Raw genomic sequence first — 19,264 nt, forward strand, 5'->3', positions numbered from 1 at the left:
CGAAAGAAAACCTCATTTCGCGAGTTCGCTCGCAACATGGGAATTTCAGCTTTTCAAATGTGATGAATGCGGCGACGGGTAATAATTCATCGCTGGTGTTTTTGCCACTTGACATTGGCAATTTTCGCATCAACGCCGCGAGATTGTCAACGAAGTATCATAACGTTGCGAGCTTTTTTGTCCTATGTACTCTCGTGCTTGCGCGCGCGCGCGTCCCTCGCTTTCAGCTCCCGTCGAAGCAGTATAGCGCGCGGCTGCATTATTCATGTTCTTTCACGCGGTTATCTCTTTTCGATCACGGAGATTGGCAAAAATGTCCCAACCCCTCGGCTATAAATACGTAAAGATGAACTTATGAGCGCAGGCGCGCTGACACCCATTTCTTCCATTTCTCCTGAGTACGAGTGCGATGGGAGATAGAACGAGGTGCGGAAGGCCAGTCGTATATGTGGGAGAATGATGGAAGTATGCGCGGCTAAGAAAACGAGCGAATTCCCCGAGTGCCGATGATATGAACGAATTTCCCAAATATTCTTCTTTTAAAGACGACAAGAGAGTCGCATAAATGTTGCGCGCCGCGTCTTCAGTCTGGCCGAGAAAGCTTTTCTATTCGCACCGCCCTATTACACAACTGGGACAATTTTTCATGGCGGTAGGGGGGCGAGACAGTGGAGGAAAGAAAGGCGTTTCATCAAATATATTCCCATCATGTTGGACAAATTATTTTAGTTTTACTTTACGACTTCTATCGCTAGCCATTTGGATATGAAAGCCGAGATACTACACTGTCTCTCAAAAATTATTTCAACTTTATTTATTTTCCCTGGTATAAAATTAACGGTTGAAATTCGTTAAAAAGTTAAGTTTAATTGGCCAGTTTTATCAAATTTTAATGTAAAAAAATAAATTAAAATATTGCTAATATTTTAGTGATGCGTATCTATAATACCAGTATTATTATTAAGTTAAAAATTGTTTTTCCCTTTTTTTGGCATTAAAACGTATATATGTCTTATTACGAATATTTGGATTTTTTACGATTGTAACGTATTTTTCTACAATTTTTGGATTGTAACAGTCGTTTGACAAATTTCAAGCAAAAGTTTCGTTTTATCATGAGTTAATGCGTCATATCTATGCATTTATAATGGTTAAACGCTTATTTAGTTAAATCGTTAACCACAACTTAGCTAAGTGTCTTAAAACTTAGCTTATTAACCGTAAACATTTCTACCAGGGTTCTTCGCTTTTTTTTAATTGAGGAGTGATCTACGGTCCATTTTATCGTATAGTTCCATAGATAACGTACATACATAACGTCAGGGAGACATAAATGACGCAGTTGGCCCAGTGAGTTACGCTCGGTCGAGATCTATAAACGGTAAACGATAGCGGTCTATTTGAATTGACATTCCACGATTCATCGACGATTAGATAAACGTTTATTTTTTTTAGTAAAAACCCATACGGTTGCAGTATTTGACACGCGATTTTTTTTAACCGTTGAAAACTCTCATAACTTCCTAATTGCCACACTTATCCCTTAATACGAGAAGTATATGGCATCGGATTCACATACGTATTGGGTACAGCGCATCATATTTCGATAAGCTGTGAAAGAAATAAAATGTTTGTCGCCGCCCTCGTCATTGTGGAAGGAAAGAAAGAAGTGGCAACTTTTTCTGCCCTCTCTTCGTCTCTTATTCCGACTGGCTTTTCCTTCCCACCGACGATAGAAACTCCATTTGATATTGATTTTTCGACAAGAAGCGCTGCCCAGCCGCGCACGGGCCTATACACGCACCGAAAACTCCGTGATGACACAGTGAAGTCAAGGTGAGCTTGCGGGAGGGGCTGAACCCCCGAACTGTATACTTATGTATATGACTATACGGCATTTCCTCATCATGAAATCATTATGCCAAAAGAAGCAAAAAGTGTAAAGGACTCGACGGTGACTGCTGATAAGCTTGAAAGGTAGCTGCTCGCGCTGACTCGAGTAGATCTCGAGAAGGTGACACAAAAAGTCACGTAAACTGTGGGTTGTTAAATGTACATAAAATTAGCTATATAAAAGGCGAGGGCGAGGGCGAAAGAGAGCGAGAGAGAGAAAGCGTCGATTTTTGCATGCAATGCTCCATAAAGGTCCACGTTTTACTCGTGCGCTTGTTACGGCTATGCATGTGCCTGGATTTTCCGAAAAAAAAAACAGAAAACCCGGGAATTCGAGAGTGCTAAAATAAAGGAGTATATGCCGACGATATGGACTTCTTTGAAAATCGATATTTCGAAATTCAGCAGCTCTTTCACCTCTGCTTTGTGGAGGAATCTGGATCTTCGGCGTTTGCATTCGAGATTAAAAACCTAATCAAAGCATTACTACGTGCACTATTCAGCGAACACGTATTCGCTAAACATCGATTTACAAAAAAAAAAGCAAAACAACAATTTTTTTTTCATTGAAACGGTGCATGAAACGGTCATGCGCGTATACAAAGTAATAAAAAGCCGAACACCGCATGAGCAAGAAAGCACAAAACACATGTTCCAATCGTCCACGCAGCATGCGTAAAAGGCTGCATACGAGGCTTACTCGCATACATTTCGCCACGTTCAATTGCATATCCTGGAATTACATGCATATACAATATATAATAAAACTCTAATCACGTTTCTCTCTCTCTCTCTCTCTCTCTCTCTCTCTCTCTCGCTCGTGATGTCGTGCAGCATGCACTTTGGCACAGAGTCGCGCATATAATCATATAGACGCGTATACGCGTACACGTGTCGCCGCAACAACAAGACGGATATTGATGCGGATGATGGTTATAGCGTATGCGGCCGCACCGCAGGCGTTTAGTTCACTCGAGCTTCCTATGTCCCTTCCTCTCCTTTCCTCTCCTCCTCTCGCGCTCATATATTCGCCTGATTTATGTATCGTTCGACGTCTATTTTAATCGTTTTTCCGCATCGCTTCACACCCGCACGGAAGCTGCTATACACACTGTTACACGTGCAGCAGCGCATACCACACGGATACTGCTTCGATTAGTATGACAATCCAGCGAGAGTCGAGATGTAAAGGGCATAAATCAGAGGGCCGAGCGTGACGCGTGTGGGGAATTTGAAATTTGACTGCGCGGGAAAAAACTGCGGGCTAGGAGTTTGCCCGAAATCTGGTTGGCCATTCGCATTTACATGCGTGTTCTCGAGCGTGTTACTCGCTGTGCTCTCTCATGAATAGAGGACTCTCCGAATTCGGAGAGCGCACGCGCGCGGGAGAGAGAAAATACATATTGCATAGTTTTATGACAGCATGCTGATCCGAAAATCTGCAAGCGAGTGAACAAAAAGATATGCCGGATATGAAGCTGGACCTATTTTTAGCATAAGCCCTAATGCCCGTCTTTCGTCGTTTTTGCATTAGTTAAATTAAAAAGAAACGATTGACAAGAGGAGATAAGAATGAATCGTGCCATTTTCTGTAGAGCAAAATCCAAATATTGGCTTATAACTGTTTGTTGAATCTATATAGTGGTTGCTCGATAGCCGAAAGGCTTTGCTCATATTTAAGCGTTATGCCTTGAATTTAAGTAGAGTGCCAACGGCTATGTAATAAGCTCCCGCCCAATATAATCGTTATAATATGCGGAAATATAAAAAAAAAGATGAGATCCAAGAATAGTGTTTTGCTGCTCATCCCTTGGGTAATTTTTGAAAGAATAATGCAGCCATTAAATTAACGATACAATGCTGGAGTGAAATTTATTCATGTGTATGTATATCAGAAGTGAATACATAAAATGCATGTAATATTCTGTTGACGTTTTGCATATATGATTAACCAGTAAAGAATACCAAATTGTATTGATTTTACTCTATTAATTTCAACTTTTATTGTATTTGTTATCGAAACATTTTTTTAAGTTAATAATTGACGACTGTATATAGCTGACGCGTTGTATTCCAAAACAATTGAGCAACATGATATAATTGGTCAAACAATATTGTAAAGGATTTCTTTCTATATTAACAAAGAACTATAAAATGAAGCACAAACAATGTTTTAACACGAAAGTCTAAAAAAAAATCGAAACAGTCACACGAGTTCTTCATAAAGATTTGTAAATATTAACAGAAGAAAGACAGTTCACAAGACAATTTTTCAAATTCCCATAAGTTTAACCCTTTATTCGTTTTTGTGCACTCGACATACATGATTTTTCAAAGATTATACAAAGCGGAAGATAATTTTACGATACATTCAAGTCTACATTTCGACCTACAAGATACATCGCCCGGCTTGTACATCAATTATTTATGAGAATGTTAATCAGTCGCGATTTGAATTCGTGCTCTTTGCATCAGCCCTCTCGCCGTATATTTACATTTAGCTTTACCTGCGGTAGTGCCATAAAAAATTGCTTACCCACCGATCTAGTCCACCTTTCTTTGCAGTGGATGGGAAATCGATTGTGTTTTTGCCGCCACCAGGTGAATTTTTCCGTACACGCTCCTCTTCGTTTCAGGTATTATCGACTCGCCGTCAATGCGCTATCGAGCTTACCGACCGTTGGTGTATTCGCCGTATATTTGCCTAAGCTCCCGGCGCTCGCAAGTGGAACAGCACTTTTGCGGGGCTTGGCTGGCAACACCCACAGCTGACGGCAAGGCTATACAACAGATGTTAGATGAAAACCTCGACTACAATTACTCATCTGAAAGCCCGACCGCACTGGACCCTCATGAATAAAAAGTGCATGGTAAGTGGCTAGCTCGGAAATTGTCGTAGGATAAAACGTGCTTTTCTGTACTCCAGCTGGTTTTCGATCCTATATCTACTTCTATACATAAAACAACGATGTTACTTGGGGTGTTCGTAATAAAAAGAGAATAAAGAACGCAGAATAGATAGAATTTATTATCATTACAATAATTTTGCTAATGGAATGATTTCAAGTTGAATATTCAGATAGAAATCCGAACGTTCTCTTTATAAAGAGAATTTTACGATGTAGCTAGCATAATTGATCAACGGTGAGTTACGGTCGGCATTCGATGCTTTTACCTTGTATTACCAGTTCTCACGAGCATTTTAAAGCTCCTCCGGTACAGCAGTTTCGATTCAAACTCCGCTACTCTTTTACTTAACGGAATGAGATGTTCTTTTTTTCTGTCCTCTCTTATCTATCGTTTTTATTCTCTTTTTGAGTACGTGAAGTCCTATCCAGCCATGAACTCGGATTAAGACTGTTCGAATAATTAAGGTATACGCCCGATCGTACGCTACGAGTAGTTTGTTGAAGGACTTCAATTCGATCGAGCATCGGCTTGTTTGTCCTAGAGAAGCTTCGATAGCGGTTGTACACCTATCCCGAAACCCGTATATCGTGAATATTTCTAAGGCAAGTTATTAACTTCAGTAGAGCATGAGATGCGTTAAAGTGCGTTGCATCTCCGTACGTAGAGAAAGTGTGTCAAAAGCGTTTCTCCTCTTGCTCTTAGTTCGGCGAGCTCATCGTCAAGAACTAGCTGCAAGGGGCGAGAAAGTTCGCATACGAAGGAGGATTTATTAAAACTCCGTCGAGCCTCAGAACTCCTGATACTTTTTTAATAACAGGAACTTCATAGCCAATAACGCGCCGCTCGAATACGCTGTCTTGCTTTAACTTTTTTTGAAGGCTAATAAAATGACAACAACGAAATTATCCGTTATCGTCACGATACATTTTTCTTGTCTCCTGCGCTATTCAAATGAAGTCAATAACGTCGCAGCTATGAAGAAAATGAATGGAAAAAAAAATTTTTTTTGCACATCGTACTCACGTGGAAATTCCAGTAGAATTATCGCTGTTTGGTCGGACAAAAGATGAATATCATCACAACATGAAGGAAAAATCTATTTTTATAGATTTATTTATTTTCTATTAAACAAAATATTATAGTAGTACCTGAAAAATGTTACGATAGTATTTATTTGCAATTCTGTTTTAAGAAAATTAAAATTTTCACATAATTATTACGAAAAATGAGCGTATCGATGAGGCGACCACGGCGGGAACCGACGTCACCGCAAACGTATCGACGATAGATTATTGTACTTGCAAGTTTTTTTTCTTTCTCTCTCTATCAGGCGCATGCGCGCCCTATCGGGTGATTAATTTAAGTGATTAATGCCGTATCGGCGTGGCTTTGAAGGCTGCTGGGTAGGTTACTCGGTCTGGCAGCGACTACGACTCGACGTCGCGGCCGGTTGAAAAAAAATTTCATTTTCCAATCATTGAAAGCATCTTTCAAGCGAACAATTGAACTGCGGCGACGGTGGTTCGGGCTGCGAGAGAGAGAGAGAGAGAGAGAGAGAGAGAGAGAGAGAGAGAGAGAGAGAGAGCTTGTGCCGATGTTCGCTTTGCTCGCTGACTTAGCGCCCGCGCTATACTTGTGGCTCTTTGTTCAACTTGCTTTTGCTGCCCAGCTTTCGAGCGTTATATATTTCAGGAGCTGTTCAGCGGCAGTCTAGCAGCACTAAAGTCACAGCAGGGCTCTATAGGACCATCAGTAAACTACAGCGAAGTGCTCGCGCCCGCTCGCGGGATTCCGAGTTGGCACGGCACGCGCACACATGTTTGAGCCACTTCTTCCCATTATCTACCTTCAAACTCCCTGTTCCAGCGCTACACTGGCAAAGAATACATTAAAAAGCGAAACGCGACGCTCCCTCGCGCGTACTTCATGCCCCATTAGCAACGCAGTTTGCATTTGTATTCCTCACGGTATTTTCTCTTTGCGCTCCTCGCGCATTTGCGTTATTCCGCGTGAATGCAGCCTCGTTAATTTGCAATACCGGCTATCCCCGAGACCGCTATTTTACGCGTTATAAAACCCCACGCGCGTGCGTCCAAGCTGCGCGAGTATTCGTTTATAGAGCGCGTTCTTATGCCTTACGTGCGTCGCCATAAACAAACCACACTTAGCTGCAATCATCTTGTGTTGATAGTGGAATATCTAATGGACTTATAACTGGAGAGTAAATCATTTGTAGAAATAAATTCACGCTATTTTTGCCGCTCACCATAATATTTACTTTCCAACTGTAGCGAACCGTTCTTTTTTAGTTTCAGCCCATATCGGTGAGAAATGAATTGTGATCACTTCATTGTCGGTAAGCAATGGACGACGTATAGGAAACATTTAAGAGCAAACAATAGCGCAAAGTACGGCGAAATGTTCGAGCGAAGTGAAAAGTTTCGTAAAGAAGCGAAGTTGTATATACGTTGCTCGACAGGGGGTGAAATATAAATCACAGCAATAACGAAGTTCAGTAAAACGTATATAGTTAAAAAGTGATTCCGTCGCTTTAACAATTCCAGCGAATATAGAAGATATGGTAGAATATTGCGAAATATTTTATCATGAAGTGACCCCCAACCCGAACGACCTAGGGCTCTTCAATCCAAGCGACTAAGCAACGCCATCGTCAAAATCTTATTGCCTCTCGAAACTCAATCGCGATATCTATACCTATATATACTAATCTATCGATATTCATCCGAAGCCACTTTCGATTCTGCACACTATGAGAGTATAATGGAGTTGCAGCGTGGAATAAAGCCGAAAAAAGGAAGGGACCCGCTGGAAAGGTGAGGTGAAAAAAGAGGAGCCGCAAGATTGTATCGAAGGCGCCTTCGACGAGCTTTCTCATCAGACCCACAAATTTGCCTCGCGCGCGTGCAAATGTGTTTATGAAAATGTAATCATGCTCACAGCGCGGCCTCTTATATAATGATATAACGTATTTTCTGTTGGGTAACAACGCATTATTACGGAGGCATAACAGCGTGCAGTATGTATCGCGGCCGTTACGGCCTCTCCCAACACTCTGTATGTGTATACACCTGATGCGGCTATGGACGCGCGCTTGCGAAATGTCCCTCTTACTTCCTTCCGCTCTTCTGGCGTGAACTTTACGTCGGACACAGAACACCGTACCTGTGAAATTTATTACTCTGAAAAATCTTATATGGGAAGCCGGCGCTGCTCTGGTATACTGCCTCTCTTTACCTACATTCGCCTTTCACGCGAGCACCTGAATGTGATTGTATGGGGAAGGGTTTCGCATTATCGTCCTTATTAATTCGTATGCGCACCGAGAGCCGATCAAAAGTAATTTTTTTTGCAGCTTTCATCGCAAGACCACAAGCTCATCGTTTGTTATCACTGAGAAATTAAAAAAGAAGTATGCAACGTCCAGAGATAGAATAAAACCCGTATATGAGAAAGAAATGCACGTATAAATGTACAAATTCATTCCGGAATAATATTCATGTTCACCTCAAAAGATACGTCGTTAAAAAGGCTTTTAGCCTAAAAGCTTTACAGCTTAGATGTTTTCCTGGAACTATAAATTATAGAAAAATAGTGATACCGTATAGAAATAAATCCAACGTACACGGCCAGAGCTGTGAATTTATCGTTATCGCAGGATTCACCGCGAGAACGACTGAAAAAGTAAAAAACAAATTCTTACTTTTTCATTTCAAAAACCTTTTGCTGGAGCATGGGTATGATCGAGAAAAAAATACATACGAACTTCTTGGAAAAATACGGCAGTTTTTTTTTATCTTAGAGCCAGCTCTGTTTTCGCCAAAATTCTGCGCTGGTACGAAGTAAAAAAAAATTGTAAAAAAAGAAATTGATGAAATTAAATGTGCATACTTGTATGGCGCTCGCGCTATCGGAAATTTGACGCTTAAAACAAACACCGAAACATGAATCAAATATTACATTACGCAACTAGTGCGAGGGGAACACAAATACAGTGTATCATACATTGTAGTTAATTATGATGATTATGTACATTAATTGTAACATTAGAATTATTAAAATGAAAAGAAATATTTTTGTCGATGCTTTCAATAGTAAATGATTGTTCGCTTTTTTCATCACTGTTTTGTCTACGTTTTTTCAACGGTGAACCACATATAGCTTGCTGTGTTTCGGTTAATCGATAAAATTCATCCTCAGCGTGTGGTTCATTATCATCATCTTGACCTTCTGAATCAAATCTGGTTCTTTTTAACGAAACTGTTACAGATTTTTTGGGTTGATCAACTGTAATTTCTGCTCCAGAAGTAGATGCTACTTGATTGTCACACTGCGGTATGCGATTTCGGGTGGAATTTCATTTCCATTATCGGATATATCGTCTGTATCACAAGAACTGTTATCACTCATGTTTACTTTTCGGTTAGGTATCAATAGGTTATAAACAAGGCGTCTTGCACTAATGGTACACAATTTCGCAATCATACATATGAAAACAAATGACAGCGACAGGAAAGGTATCCCCACGCACGCTTCAAATGTTCCCGCGCACGCTGTGAGAGAGCGTGCCTAAATCGATGACTTTAGCGCTTTTTACTGTAAAGTCAAGCTCCGCGCACGCTGTTATGAAAAAACTGTTTTTATTCTACATTTCAAGTTTTTATTCTGCTATCGAATTTATTCTCAATATAAATTGATTGCACGCTTTTTTCAATAATTGGCCTTGCTGTGGTAATTTTCTTTATAACGCGAGCTGTGAAAATAAAATTTTCTTTGTACTATAAAGGGTAACAAAGTTAAATTATTTCACTGTGAAGAATATTGCGTAAGAATGTACTCTTCAGTGCGCGTGCAACTCATTTTATCATTATAACCTCCGAGAACATTAATAATGCAGTTATGTTCCAATAATTATTTTAGCCACGCATCTTTGATATTAAATAATTAAATACAAAAAAGTGTCATCGAAGAAGTTTTTGGTTTGATTTTGTCCCTACATACTCAAAAACGTATATATGTACCAACTATACGCAGTCCCGTTGAATGCTGGACATAATTATCCTCGCCAATTTGTCTTCAGGATTTACCGTCGAGGCACGCAGTCGCACAGGCGTTAAGAAAAAACAGTATCGCTGCAATTACGCAGTTGAAATGCAATTAGAAAATAATTTGCGCCTGTAAATTCTCTAGGAAAGGATGGACTGCTGTTCGTAATTTTCTTTCAGCCTCAAGCCGCAGCAGAGCCTCACATCTTTATGGTAGCACGTTACGGCTGACATAAAAGTGGCCAACGTGATTCAGGGGACAAACTATGTACGCTTTCACTACTTTTAAGACTGGCGTGCTTGCCCATCGTTCATTAGGCTACGGTTTTATTTTATAGATTTTAAGTTAGTGGTTCTATATAATCGTGATAAATATATAATATAATTTTTCTTTCTTTTTTTATCGTGTACACGCAGCTCCCTGAAAGAAATAAAAGCAACGAACCGAACACATTAAATTTTCAGACAATTCTCATATCATGGTAAAATAAATCGGGTTTCTTATCTTGTTGAATCAAGAATCTCACTCCCGAAACAGGTACAAAATTATTTCAAATTGTGCAGGAAAAGCTAGCTAAAAGAAATGCAGCTCTGCAGAGAATTTCTCGGTCACCAAATTTGAGTTCGAAAAAACAAAACAATAAAGCCAAGTATCCGGGGAATCAGAAGCTGTGCAAAGCACATTCTTCAAATGTAAGTAAATACCAAAGATTTACTGGTGTGTTTTCTTTTTTCCTTTTTTCTTGCGCCAGCACATGCCACGGCTTTCCTTTTCACTCTCGCTCTCTTTCTCATCTCGTGCGCCATTCGCCCCAAAAAAGTCTTTGCGTAATACCGATCTCCGGAGAATCCCGTAACTGCCGAGAAAAATACGAGAGAACGAGGGATAGAGATATAGATAGAGGTATAGATAGAGAGGAGAGAGAGAGAGAGAGAGAGAGAGAGAGAGAGAGAGAGAGAGAGATTTGGTGAAAGAGGAAGAAGAGGAAAACGCGAGTACGTGCTCCCGTTTGTATTTGAGAGCGCATGTGTTTGCGTGCGTGCGACTATTCGTGAGGCGAGGGGGAATATAAGGATCTCAATGCCTGGCCCGTTATGAGCTTGCTGTTGTCCTTTATGAAATAAAAGGACATGCAAGCGTGCGTGAGCCAAACGGTACATTGTGCGCTTCACACGAATACGTGTGCGCACATCTTTTTGTTCCGAGTCCGAGTGTTCGTGCTATGCGTGTTCATCTGCAAATGAGCTTTCTAGAATTTCATCAAAATAACGCGCACGATTGAAAACTCAGCCATGACGGCAGAAAGCCCGTATACGAGAAGATGCAATACGACAAAGGACTAGCGGGAGTGCATGAGATTGTGAATTGATTTAGACGCGAAACAATGAGGTCTGAGTAATTTCGCAAAGCAATCCGCGTCGTGTTTTCCCTCCCCGCAAACACTTAGAGCTTTCTTTGGAATTTAATGAACTGAAAAGTTTCGTTTGGATTTGAAAGACTGCCCAGAGAAGCCGAGCGACGAAGTTATGCTTTAACTTTATGCCATGAATTACAGTTGAAATCGAGTTTACTCACTTTACAAGTTCTCGCGGGCTTTCCCACTACGACGCGCGCGCTGTGCTTCGATCTTGTTTGCCGCTTTTTTTTCGCGCAAATAAGAGATGTACAGCCAAGGAGATTGCACAGCAGAGAAATAAAAGCTTGCCAATGAAGTCTGGTATGCATTTTCTCCATTGTACGTCAGATAAGATAATCTTATTTGCAAAACTTCGTGCGCAGCGTATCGAGTTCATCCGGGCGCGCTATTCTCCTCGTACAAGACTTATGTTTAATAAAGAGCTCTAATCCGCGATTCGAAAATAATAGCACAACTCGCTATGCTACAAGTTCTTCGCAATGAAAGAAGTGTCATTTCAAGCAGGATAAACAGCGCCGAGTTATGCGATTCGATTGCAGAGGACGAAAAAGTTTCACTATGAACAGGTGAGAGTCTACGGGTACAGATAGGAGGACTCACTGCGTCAACTACTGCGCTGCAGTTATACCTAGAAGCGGCGATGACACTGGAAGAAGCTTTATACTACCTCCTAGAGCTCTCGTCGCGCTTGTTTTTGCCCCACCACGCGCGGCCAGCTTCAAAGTTATTCCATCATCTGCACAAAAGAAATTTTAACGAGTTTTCTCTGCCGTCTGCGCGCGCCTCAACGTCTGTCGCAGCTATATATGCAAAGATCTTTATGTCAACACGCGTCGGGTTCCAAAATCCACGGACGATTAGATCGGGAAGCGCTACGAGTTTTAGTTCTTGGACTACCGTATTATATGCTCGAGCTTGATATTCGTAACACGTCATTCGTCGCGTATACGGGGGCGCGCGCTAATGGACTAAAAAAAATGCCCCGATGAGTTCTCGCGAGTTTTAACGGGAAGAGAGAGAGAGAGAGAGAGAGAGAGAGAGAGAGAGAGAGAGAGAGAGAGAGAGTACATTAAGCCGGAAGATCAAAAGTAGAATTAACGGTTACGCGGAAGGGAGAGAGTAAACAATGTGTACCTGGGGAGGTATGAGAAAAGCCAGGAGAAAAATACGTCGAGGATTATTTGCAGTAATATAGGAATATTGCTTAGCTTGATATTGAAGTGTTGTTAATATTTTGTTGGATTTTCTTAAATATCGAGGATCAACGAGTACGTTTTGAGCACTTTGTAAGCTCTACAAACTTCTGTGAGAAATTCTCTTCGATAAATCTATGAAGTCGTATAAAAATTCATTGAATACTAAGTACTGTTATCCTAACAAACTTTGAGCTAATTAAAAATAGCATATGAAATACGTATACCTCCCAAATATAATCGAAAATATTGTATTACACATTTGACGAACATTTCAATCCTAGCTAACGAGACTAACAGGAAAGTAAATGAATAGTAGGTTCAAAATTCATCGATTTCCAAAAATAGGATTACTCGTTTCTAGATATTTATTATTCGCCTCATAATTTTGCATTTTGAAATTCAAGCAACGTTTCGCAAAGCTAAATCCGCGATTTTAATGCAAATTGTGTTCGGTGCGATTAATGAATTTCACGATATTGTAAATTGCTCGTAGTCGTTATAATGAGATCGATCTTTTTTAGCAAATCATCGATTACATCGAGGATCTATGTATTTCTCAATTTCTTTTTCCATTTTGAAAAAAAAAAGTTTTGCTCATCGTGAATTATTGGCATAATATGGTTTATACACAAAGAGGATACGCAACAAAACTGGACCTACGCCGAAAGCAGCTTATAATAATCAGTTTGAATAAACGAGAATAATGAGGCCCGACATTCATCTGCACAACGAGAAGCGTGTAATTTGAGGGAGAGAAAATACGTAAAGCAAATTAGACGAGGTGAAAAGCATTTTAGATCGTGTGTGAAATACAGTGAGAGAAAGTGTAAATCGTAATTACTAAGGTGGAATTAGTTTGCATAAAGCTCGCAGCTGGCGCACACGCTAGACGCGCGTGCAGCAGTCGCTCGCAGATTTTCGCCAAGCAGAGGCGCGCTTCTGCGGACAGAAAATTAAGAACGCTTTCTGTGCGGCACGTGTATATGAGAGCGACGCGGGGAAAAGGGAAAGACACTGCAGCCAGCTTAGCGAAATCTCCAACGGGACGTAATCTGGTAAAGCCTAGATCTTAATAATACAGCAAAACCTTGCGCTTCCTCTTGCGTAGTTGCATGCATGCGCGCGTGTGCGTGCGCGCGTGTGTGTATGCGCTGTGTCCCCCACGTTACTGTAAATTATTGCTTCAGTGGTGTAGAGGACCAACAGCGTCCGATGTAGACATTACACTTGCAACAGGATGTGCACACACGCGCGCGGTATAAACCATTTGAATACAGCATGCGCTCTTGTCGTTGCGTCTCTTGTGTCTATGTCATGGTGCATACACGTATATGTGTAGCACGCTGAGCCGGTCAGAAAATAAAAGTGGATGCTGCTGCGTAGGGCAAAAGAGCATATGGAATCCATTGGCATGCAAATGTTGTAATTCACCAGATGCGCCGGAGGAGATACTCTCTGAGCTTCAGCCTGGACTGAATTTGAATATTTAATGAAGGACATCCAGGACTACAGACTTTTTCTTCACTTGAATCCATTCGCCACCTGCATATCCGCGTCACAAGGTAACGTGGAATATGAAGTATCGGAAAAGTATTACATTGTTTGTCAGTGGTTACTCGAATGACGCGTATTCGTATTGAGCAATTTTTCAAGCATAAAAAAATTGTTAAAACTTCTGCACGCGCGCAAAGTTAAGCTCGTAAATTTGATAACCCACACACGAGGCAGAAGTATCGGGGTAAGCGAATTTCGCGGAAAAGGCGTATACATCATTCTTACGGAGAAGTTACTTTAATTGTCATTATCATAAATTCTGATAAAACGGGTATCAAAAGTATCGAGCTTGAGCAGGATAATGGGAAAAACATTAAGTACATACTCAACGAAGGTATTATTTAGAAGAGCTTAGTCGTAGCAACTTGAGATAGTAATCCCACACTAAAATAACAATGTACTGAAGAGAAGCTAGTAGTTCAGTGATCAGTAACAGTGTAGGGATTGAAACTTCTGGAAGTTTCCATCGCGAGGATTGCGTATCCCAAATAAACAAAGCTGCACGTCAACGAGTACACGAATCGTCTATATACTGCCTATTTGCTGTTTGAAAAAAGTCCATAAAGCTTTGCTACCAATGTTTGCGATGGAATTAAAAAATCGAGGCAAGGACTCGACTAACTATATTCACGATGGAAATGCTCCGTAAAATGCTTCTCTGCAAAATTTATTCAAAAAGCAATTACATGAAAGTACCGTGAAAACGTTGTTAATCTGCTCGTTTTTAACGAAATTATAGAAAAATTTCACTGAAATGATAGCGAGTTAAGTAATGTAAGAAAATCCCTTATATGGAAACCCCATGAAGTTGGCTTTGCGCTATTAGGAGCTCTTCGTTTGATACAATGGAAATTTCAATGTTCAAGAATTTATAACTAATCAACTAATTCCTTGAAAGCAACGATTCCAGCTGATATAAATGTATTTGCTGCGCATACCTTCACTCAATAAAGTTCGTTGAAACAAAAATTTTGTTATTTTTATTCATCTTGAAATTCTTTAGCACTGCGTATCATTTTTATAAAAGAAAAAAACATCGCGATACCAAAGTTAAAACTACTTCTTTCTTGATAAGAGCAAGAGTCTTCGACACTTCTAGTCTTAGACAATGTCACCTTAAAAGTTATTACATAGTATCGTTTTGGGATTATGTTGAAATTCAAAACAAAAGCAAGGCATGGTATATCTAGGACAAATAAAGCGAATTATATATTATATATAGTTTACACGCTTTTGATCTAGATCTGCATTTCTCTGCAGCCAAGTAAAACGAAAGCAGACGCGATCCGTTGGGACCAGTACATAGCCGTAAATTTATGCGCTACGCATAAAGGTGGGAAAAATTTGAATTTATACGAGGAATTATAATAGCTGGTGTACATTAACTATGCTTGACCTCCAAAAGAAGAAAGACATTAACTCGATAACATAGTCAGTTAGAAAGAGACTCACCCTTGATGAAATCAACAGCCATTTCGAGTCCGTAGGTGTCCTTGTCGCAATCGTCAAGTATGTGGGCGCCGACTTTGACGCCCGGCACGATTCCACGCTGGTTCAGCCGGTCGAGAGTGTAGAGCATGGCCTCGAGGGCCTGAATACCACCCTGTGGCATGACCGGACCGCAAGTAACCGAATCCTCGCGCTCGTGCACCATCATTAGGCCTCCGAGTACAAGCTCGCCTTCCACGACCGCGCTGTGTTTCACCGGCCACTGATCAACCGGTGCTATAACTTTTGTCCAATCCTCGCTCTCATTACGCGCAGGAGACTGCTGACTACGCTCCCGGCCGATCGATACATTCGAGCTACTGCTTCGAGGCTGAAAAGTCGAGAAACCGATATCCAAGTGCTCCGGCGTAATTCCCAGCCTGTCTAAGATCCCCTCGTGAGATTTCGTAGGGTCCGCAGTAGTTTCTTCTATTTCCGCATCGAGAGGCAATCTCAACTGCGGAGATTCTTTCGTCGGCGCGAAACTGGTTGCGTTAAAAGACAATCGACGCTCGCGCCTCCTTAACAATTGGCCTTTTGTCGTCGCGAGTTTGAAGAGCAGCGGTGCAGCGCTCAAAGTCCGACTTTCCACTTCTAGCCCCGTTGACCGGCTCGGCGCTTTGTTTAGCTCCTCGCGAGTGCTTATACTCTGCCAATTTGAAATACAGTCGGCTGCCTTCTCGCCTCGGGCATCTTCTTTTTCTTCTTCTCCTCTTTTTACTTTTTCAGTTTCAGTCTTCACTAGTAGTCCGACAGCCGTCATAATTAACGGCTGCATTTCCGTTCTCGCGTACTGTTCTTTATACTCTTCCTGCTCGTTATTCGATTCAATGGCGCTAGTATGCCCTACATTCGCAACCTTCAACCCGCCATTTTTCCTCTCCTCTGGCTTCGCCGAGTTCTCTGGCCCTATGAATTCATTAATACCGGATGAAACTGGCTCGCCGTAAAGATTGGCTTCGCTTCCGGCGCTCGACACCTTCTCGAGGCCCCCGAGACCGAAGCGGCCCACTGCGTTTGGCACCTGGTAATTCCCAATTGTTTCTTCGATGTAGTTCGCCATGCTCCTAGTTCCCGCGACGCCACTGCTAATGGAAGCTTTTGTGCTAGCGTAATTATCGAAGCCCGGCAAGCTTCGTGCATTTGTAATCGAAGACTTTTTCCAGTCCCCAGTGAAAGTCTGCATCGTGTTTCTTAATGATGACGGTGCGATTTTCCAGGGCTCCGTCGATATCGATATTGACTGCAATGAAGAAATTGACGTCGCAGCAGTAGCTACAAGCTTGTTTACGATTTCCGTCGATGCTAACGGCATCTCGCTTAATATGCTCTCGAGATTTGGCTTAAGGTTAACGACTGGGACGCTTTGAGTCGGCCAATTAACAGCAACGGCGGAACTAGTACTCGAAGTTACGGGGATTATTTTCTCGTTTGTCTTTCCAATCCAAGAAAGATCTGTCTTCACGATTCTAGTGTTTGTTGCTGCCACGGTTGATATTGGCGAAAGATGACTTGAAACACGATACCCTTCGTTATCGGAAGAAGAGTCAATGGCAGCTATCTTCACCTTTGTTGATGTCGTCTCAATTTCGTCCTTTGAACCTGGGGACGGCACAGCTGCACTCGAAAATGATGCTCGCTGAATAGACGCGGCCGTGACGGCGTCGCCGATTGCCACAAAGGTAGTAGCAGGCGATTCCAGAATGAGACCCGCTGCGACGACAGTCAGGCAAAGGGCCATCAAGGCCACACTCTGATGTAGTCGTATCATCAGCTTGACGTGCACGAAACCATGCTACTTTCTGCAACATAAAATTCGATTTTGTATATTTATTACGAGTTAATATGAAACATACGCACTAATCGACCTAAAAGCTTTAAAAGTATTCATTTCAGCCATGGTCATACATTAATGTGACATCAGTTTATAAAAATCCTTTATCCGAAAATACCAACATACATTCTTGATTTGATGTTCGATATTGATCTCCGTTGTGTTCCAATCAAAGTGTAAAATCAATTCAGAAGGTATAGTGATTGAAAGACATAATTAGGAATTACAATCAAAATTGCAGTAATAGAAGCTGATCAGATAAGAATGTTGGAACAAAGCCATGAATGAAAACTCATATAGAGGAATATGTGTAGGTATCGATAGTCGAAGGTGCTTTATACTGCGTAAGTCTGGATGAGTAGCATTAATTTATACCATCAACGACTTGGAATTCAGCCAAATCGCTTACGTCGCAGTGTGCCGCGGTGTCAAGGTAAAAACCATAAAATGGCGTGAGCGAAAATATCCGCATTTGATAAAAACGAAAAACTATATTTACAAAAATGTTTTCGTTGGTGAGAATATTGTTGGATTTATGAATTAACTAATTAAAATTAGCGATGGAGTTATATTATTTTGTTGTTTATTCGTCTGTGTCTAATGCAATTTCAAACAAGGGCTTACACACTCGCTTCAGAACACACAGTTTCGTTAAATGAGATTTTGTTAACCCTGTTAATTGTTTGGCATAGTCCAGTAACCATCCATTTGCACGTAAAAAGTAAACTTTTAAATGAGATTATAAGTTATCATAAACTTTGCAAATGAAAATTTCAACAGTAGACTGAACGGAAAATTATTCTAGTGTCGCAGTATGCTACAGCTTATATTTGATCAATGAATATTCATTGAATCCTGTCTCCTACAAAATTAAAAAATACTTAATGTTTTTTTACAGAAGTAAATTGATCTTTTTTCACAGATATAAATTGATTCGGTAAATTATCCAAACTTTAAGAAAAAGTTAATTTTTTCCATGATTAATTAAAGTGATACTAATTCTTTTTAAGTACTTGCGTAGAGTATGAAAATGAAGCTATTAAGAAGCTTATATAACAATAATATCAGCTATTATCTGCACATGTTACGTCCTAGAAATGGTGACACCTGCAGTAGCTCCAGAATTGAAACCTACTTTGTTGGCTATGCTTATGCGAGTTCTACTGGAACATATAGATGTGAAAACTTCGTTATTAGGTTAAAATTTTATTTGTTTTAAATGCTTTGCTAACAATGCCGTTCAATTATTAGATCAACTATCGAGCATATATATACGTTCATGTTTGCTTGCAACAAACAAAAAACATCAGGCGTCAGCAAAATGCTTTTACGCAAAGTTCCGTTATTAAGAGAATTTCAGACTAAAACTATAAAAATATTTTATTTTGTATATTATCATAATGTTCTGTGAAAAAAATTATCCTGCATTTTCAAGCAACCTTCGTGTAATACCAGCAAAATATCAGCTTGAAAAAATACAAAAGATTTTTAATTTACTAGCTTGGCCAACTCTGAATTAAGTAAAATTCCGCATGTTCAAACAATCTTTCGTATTTTCAGTGATGTACTAATTAATTCTTTCGAGCTGCAAAAGGTAATTGTAAATAGAAATAAATGCTTATTAGGGAAGAATACATACAGGTTATTAAACAGAAAAGGTGTTCGGAGCTTTGAAATGGAATCAGAGAGCGGGTTATAATGGCAATCTCCTTCTGTAGTAGATGTGCGTACACATCAGTGGAATCGCTTTCGGGATCGGAGCAAGATTTTGAATATCAACAAGATTCCAGCAGAGATCTAGTGGAAAGCACAAAATCATAATGCCATATTACCACGTGCATATACGCATGCATAACGCAATTGTACAACGAGCTGCGCAGGACCGACAACTATCTCGCACTCAGTAGC

The 19,264-nt window shown here is 40.6% G+C and overlaps 1 protein-coding gene across 4 annotated transcripts in view; it reads right to left on the reverse strand.

The window, feature by feature from the left end:
* The window catches only part of LOC100117179 (metabotropic glutamate receptor 2), a 125,700-nt gene that overhangs the window by 88,196 nt on the left and 18,240 nt on the right, over nucleotides 1–19,264 (reverse strand). For all 4 annotated transcript variants that reach the window (XM_031927327.2, XM_016984679.3, XM_031927329.2 and 1 more), the window contains exon 2: nucleotides 15,487–17,324. In XM_031927327.2, the coding sequence (XP_031783187.1) occupies nucleotides 15,487–17,293 (1,807 nt within the window). In that variant the 5' untranslated portion in view covers nucleotides 17,294–17,324. The remainder of the gene's footprint in view (nucleotides 1–15,486; nucleotides 17,325–19,264) is intronic.

This window comes from Nasonia vitripennis, chromosome 3, assembly GCF_009193385.2.
Source record: "Nasonia vitripennis strain AsymCx chromosome 3, Nvit_psr_1.1, whole genome shotgun sequence".
NCBI lineage: Eukaryota > Metazoa > Arthropoda > Insecta > Hymenoptera > Pteromalidae > Nasonia > Nasonia vitripennis.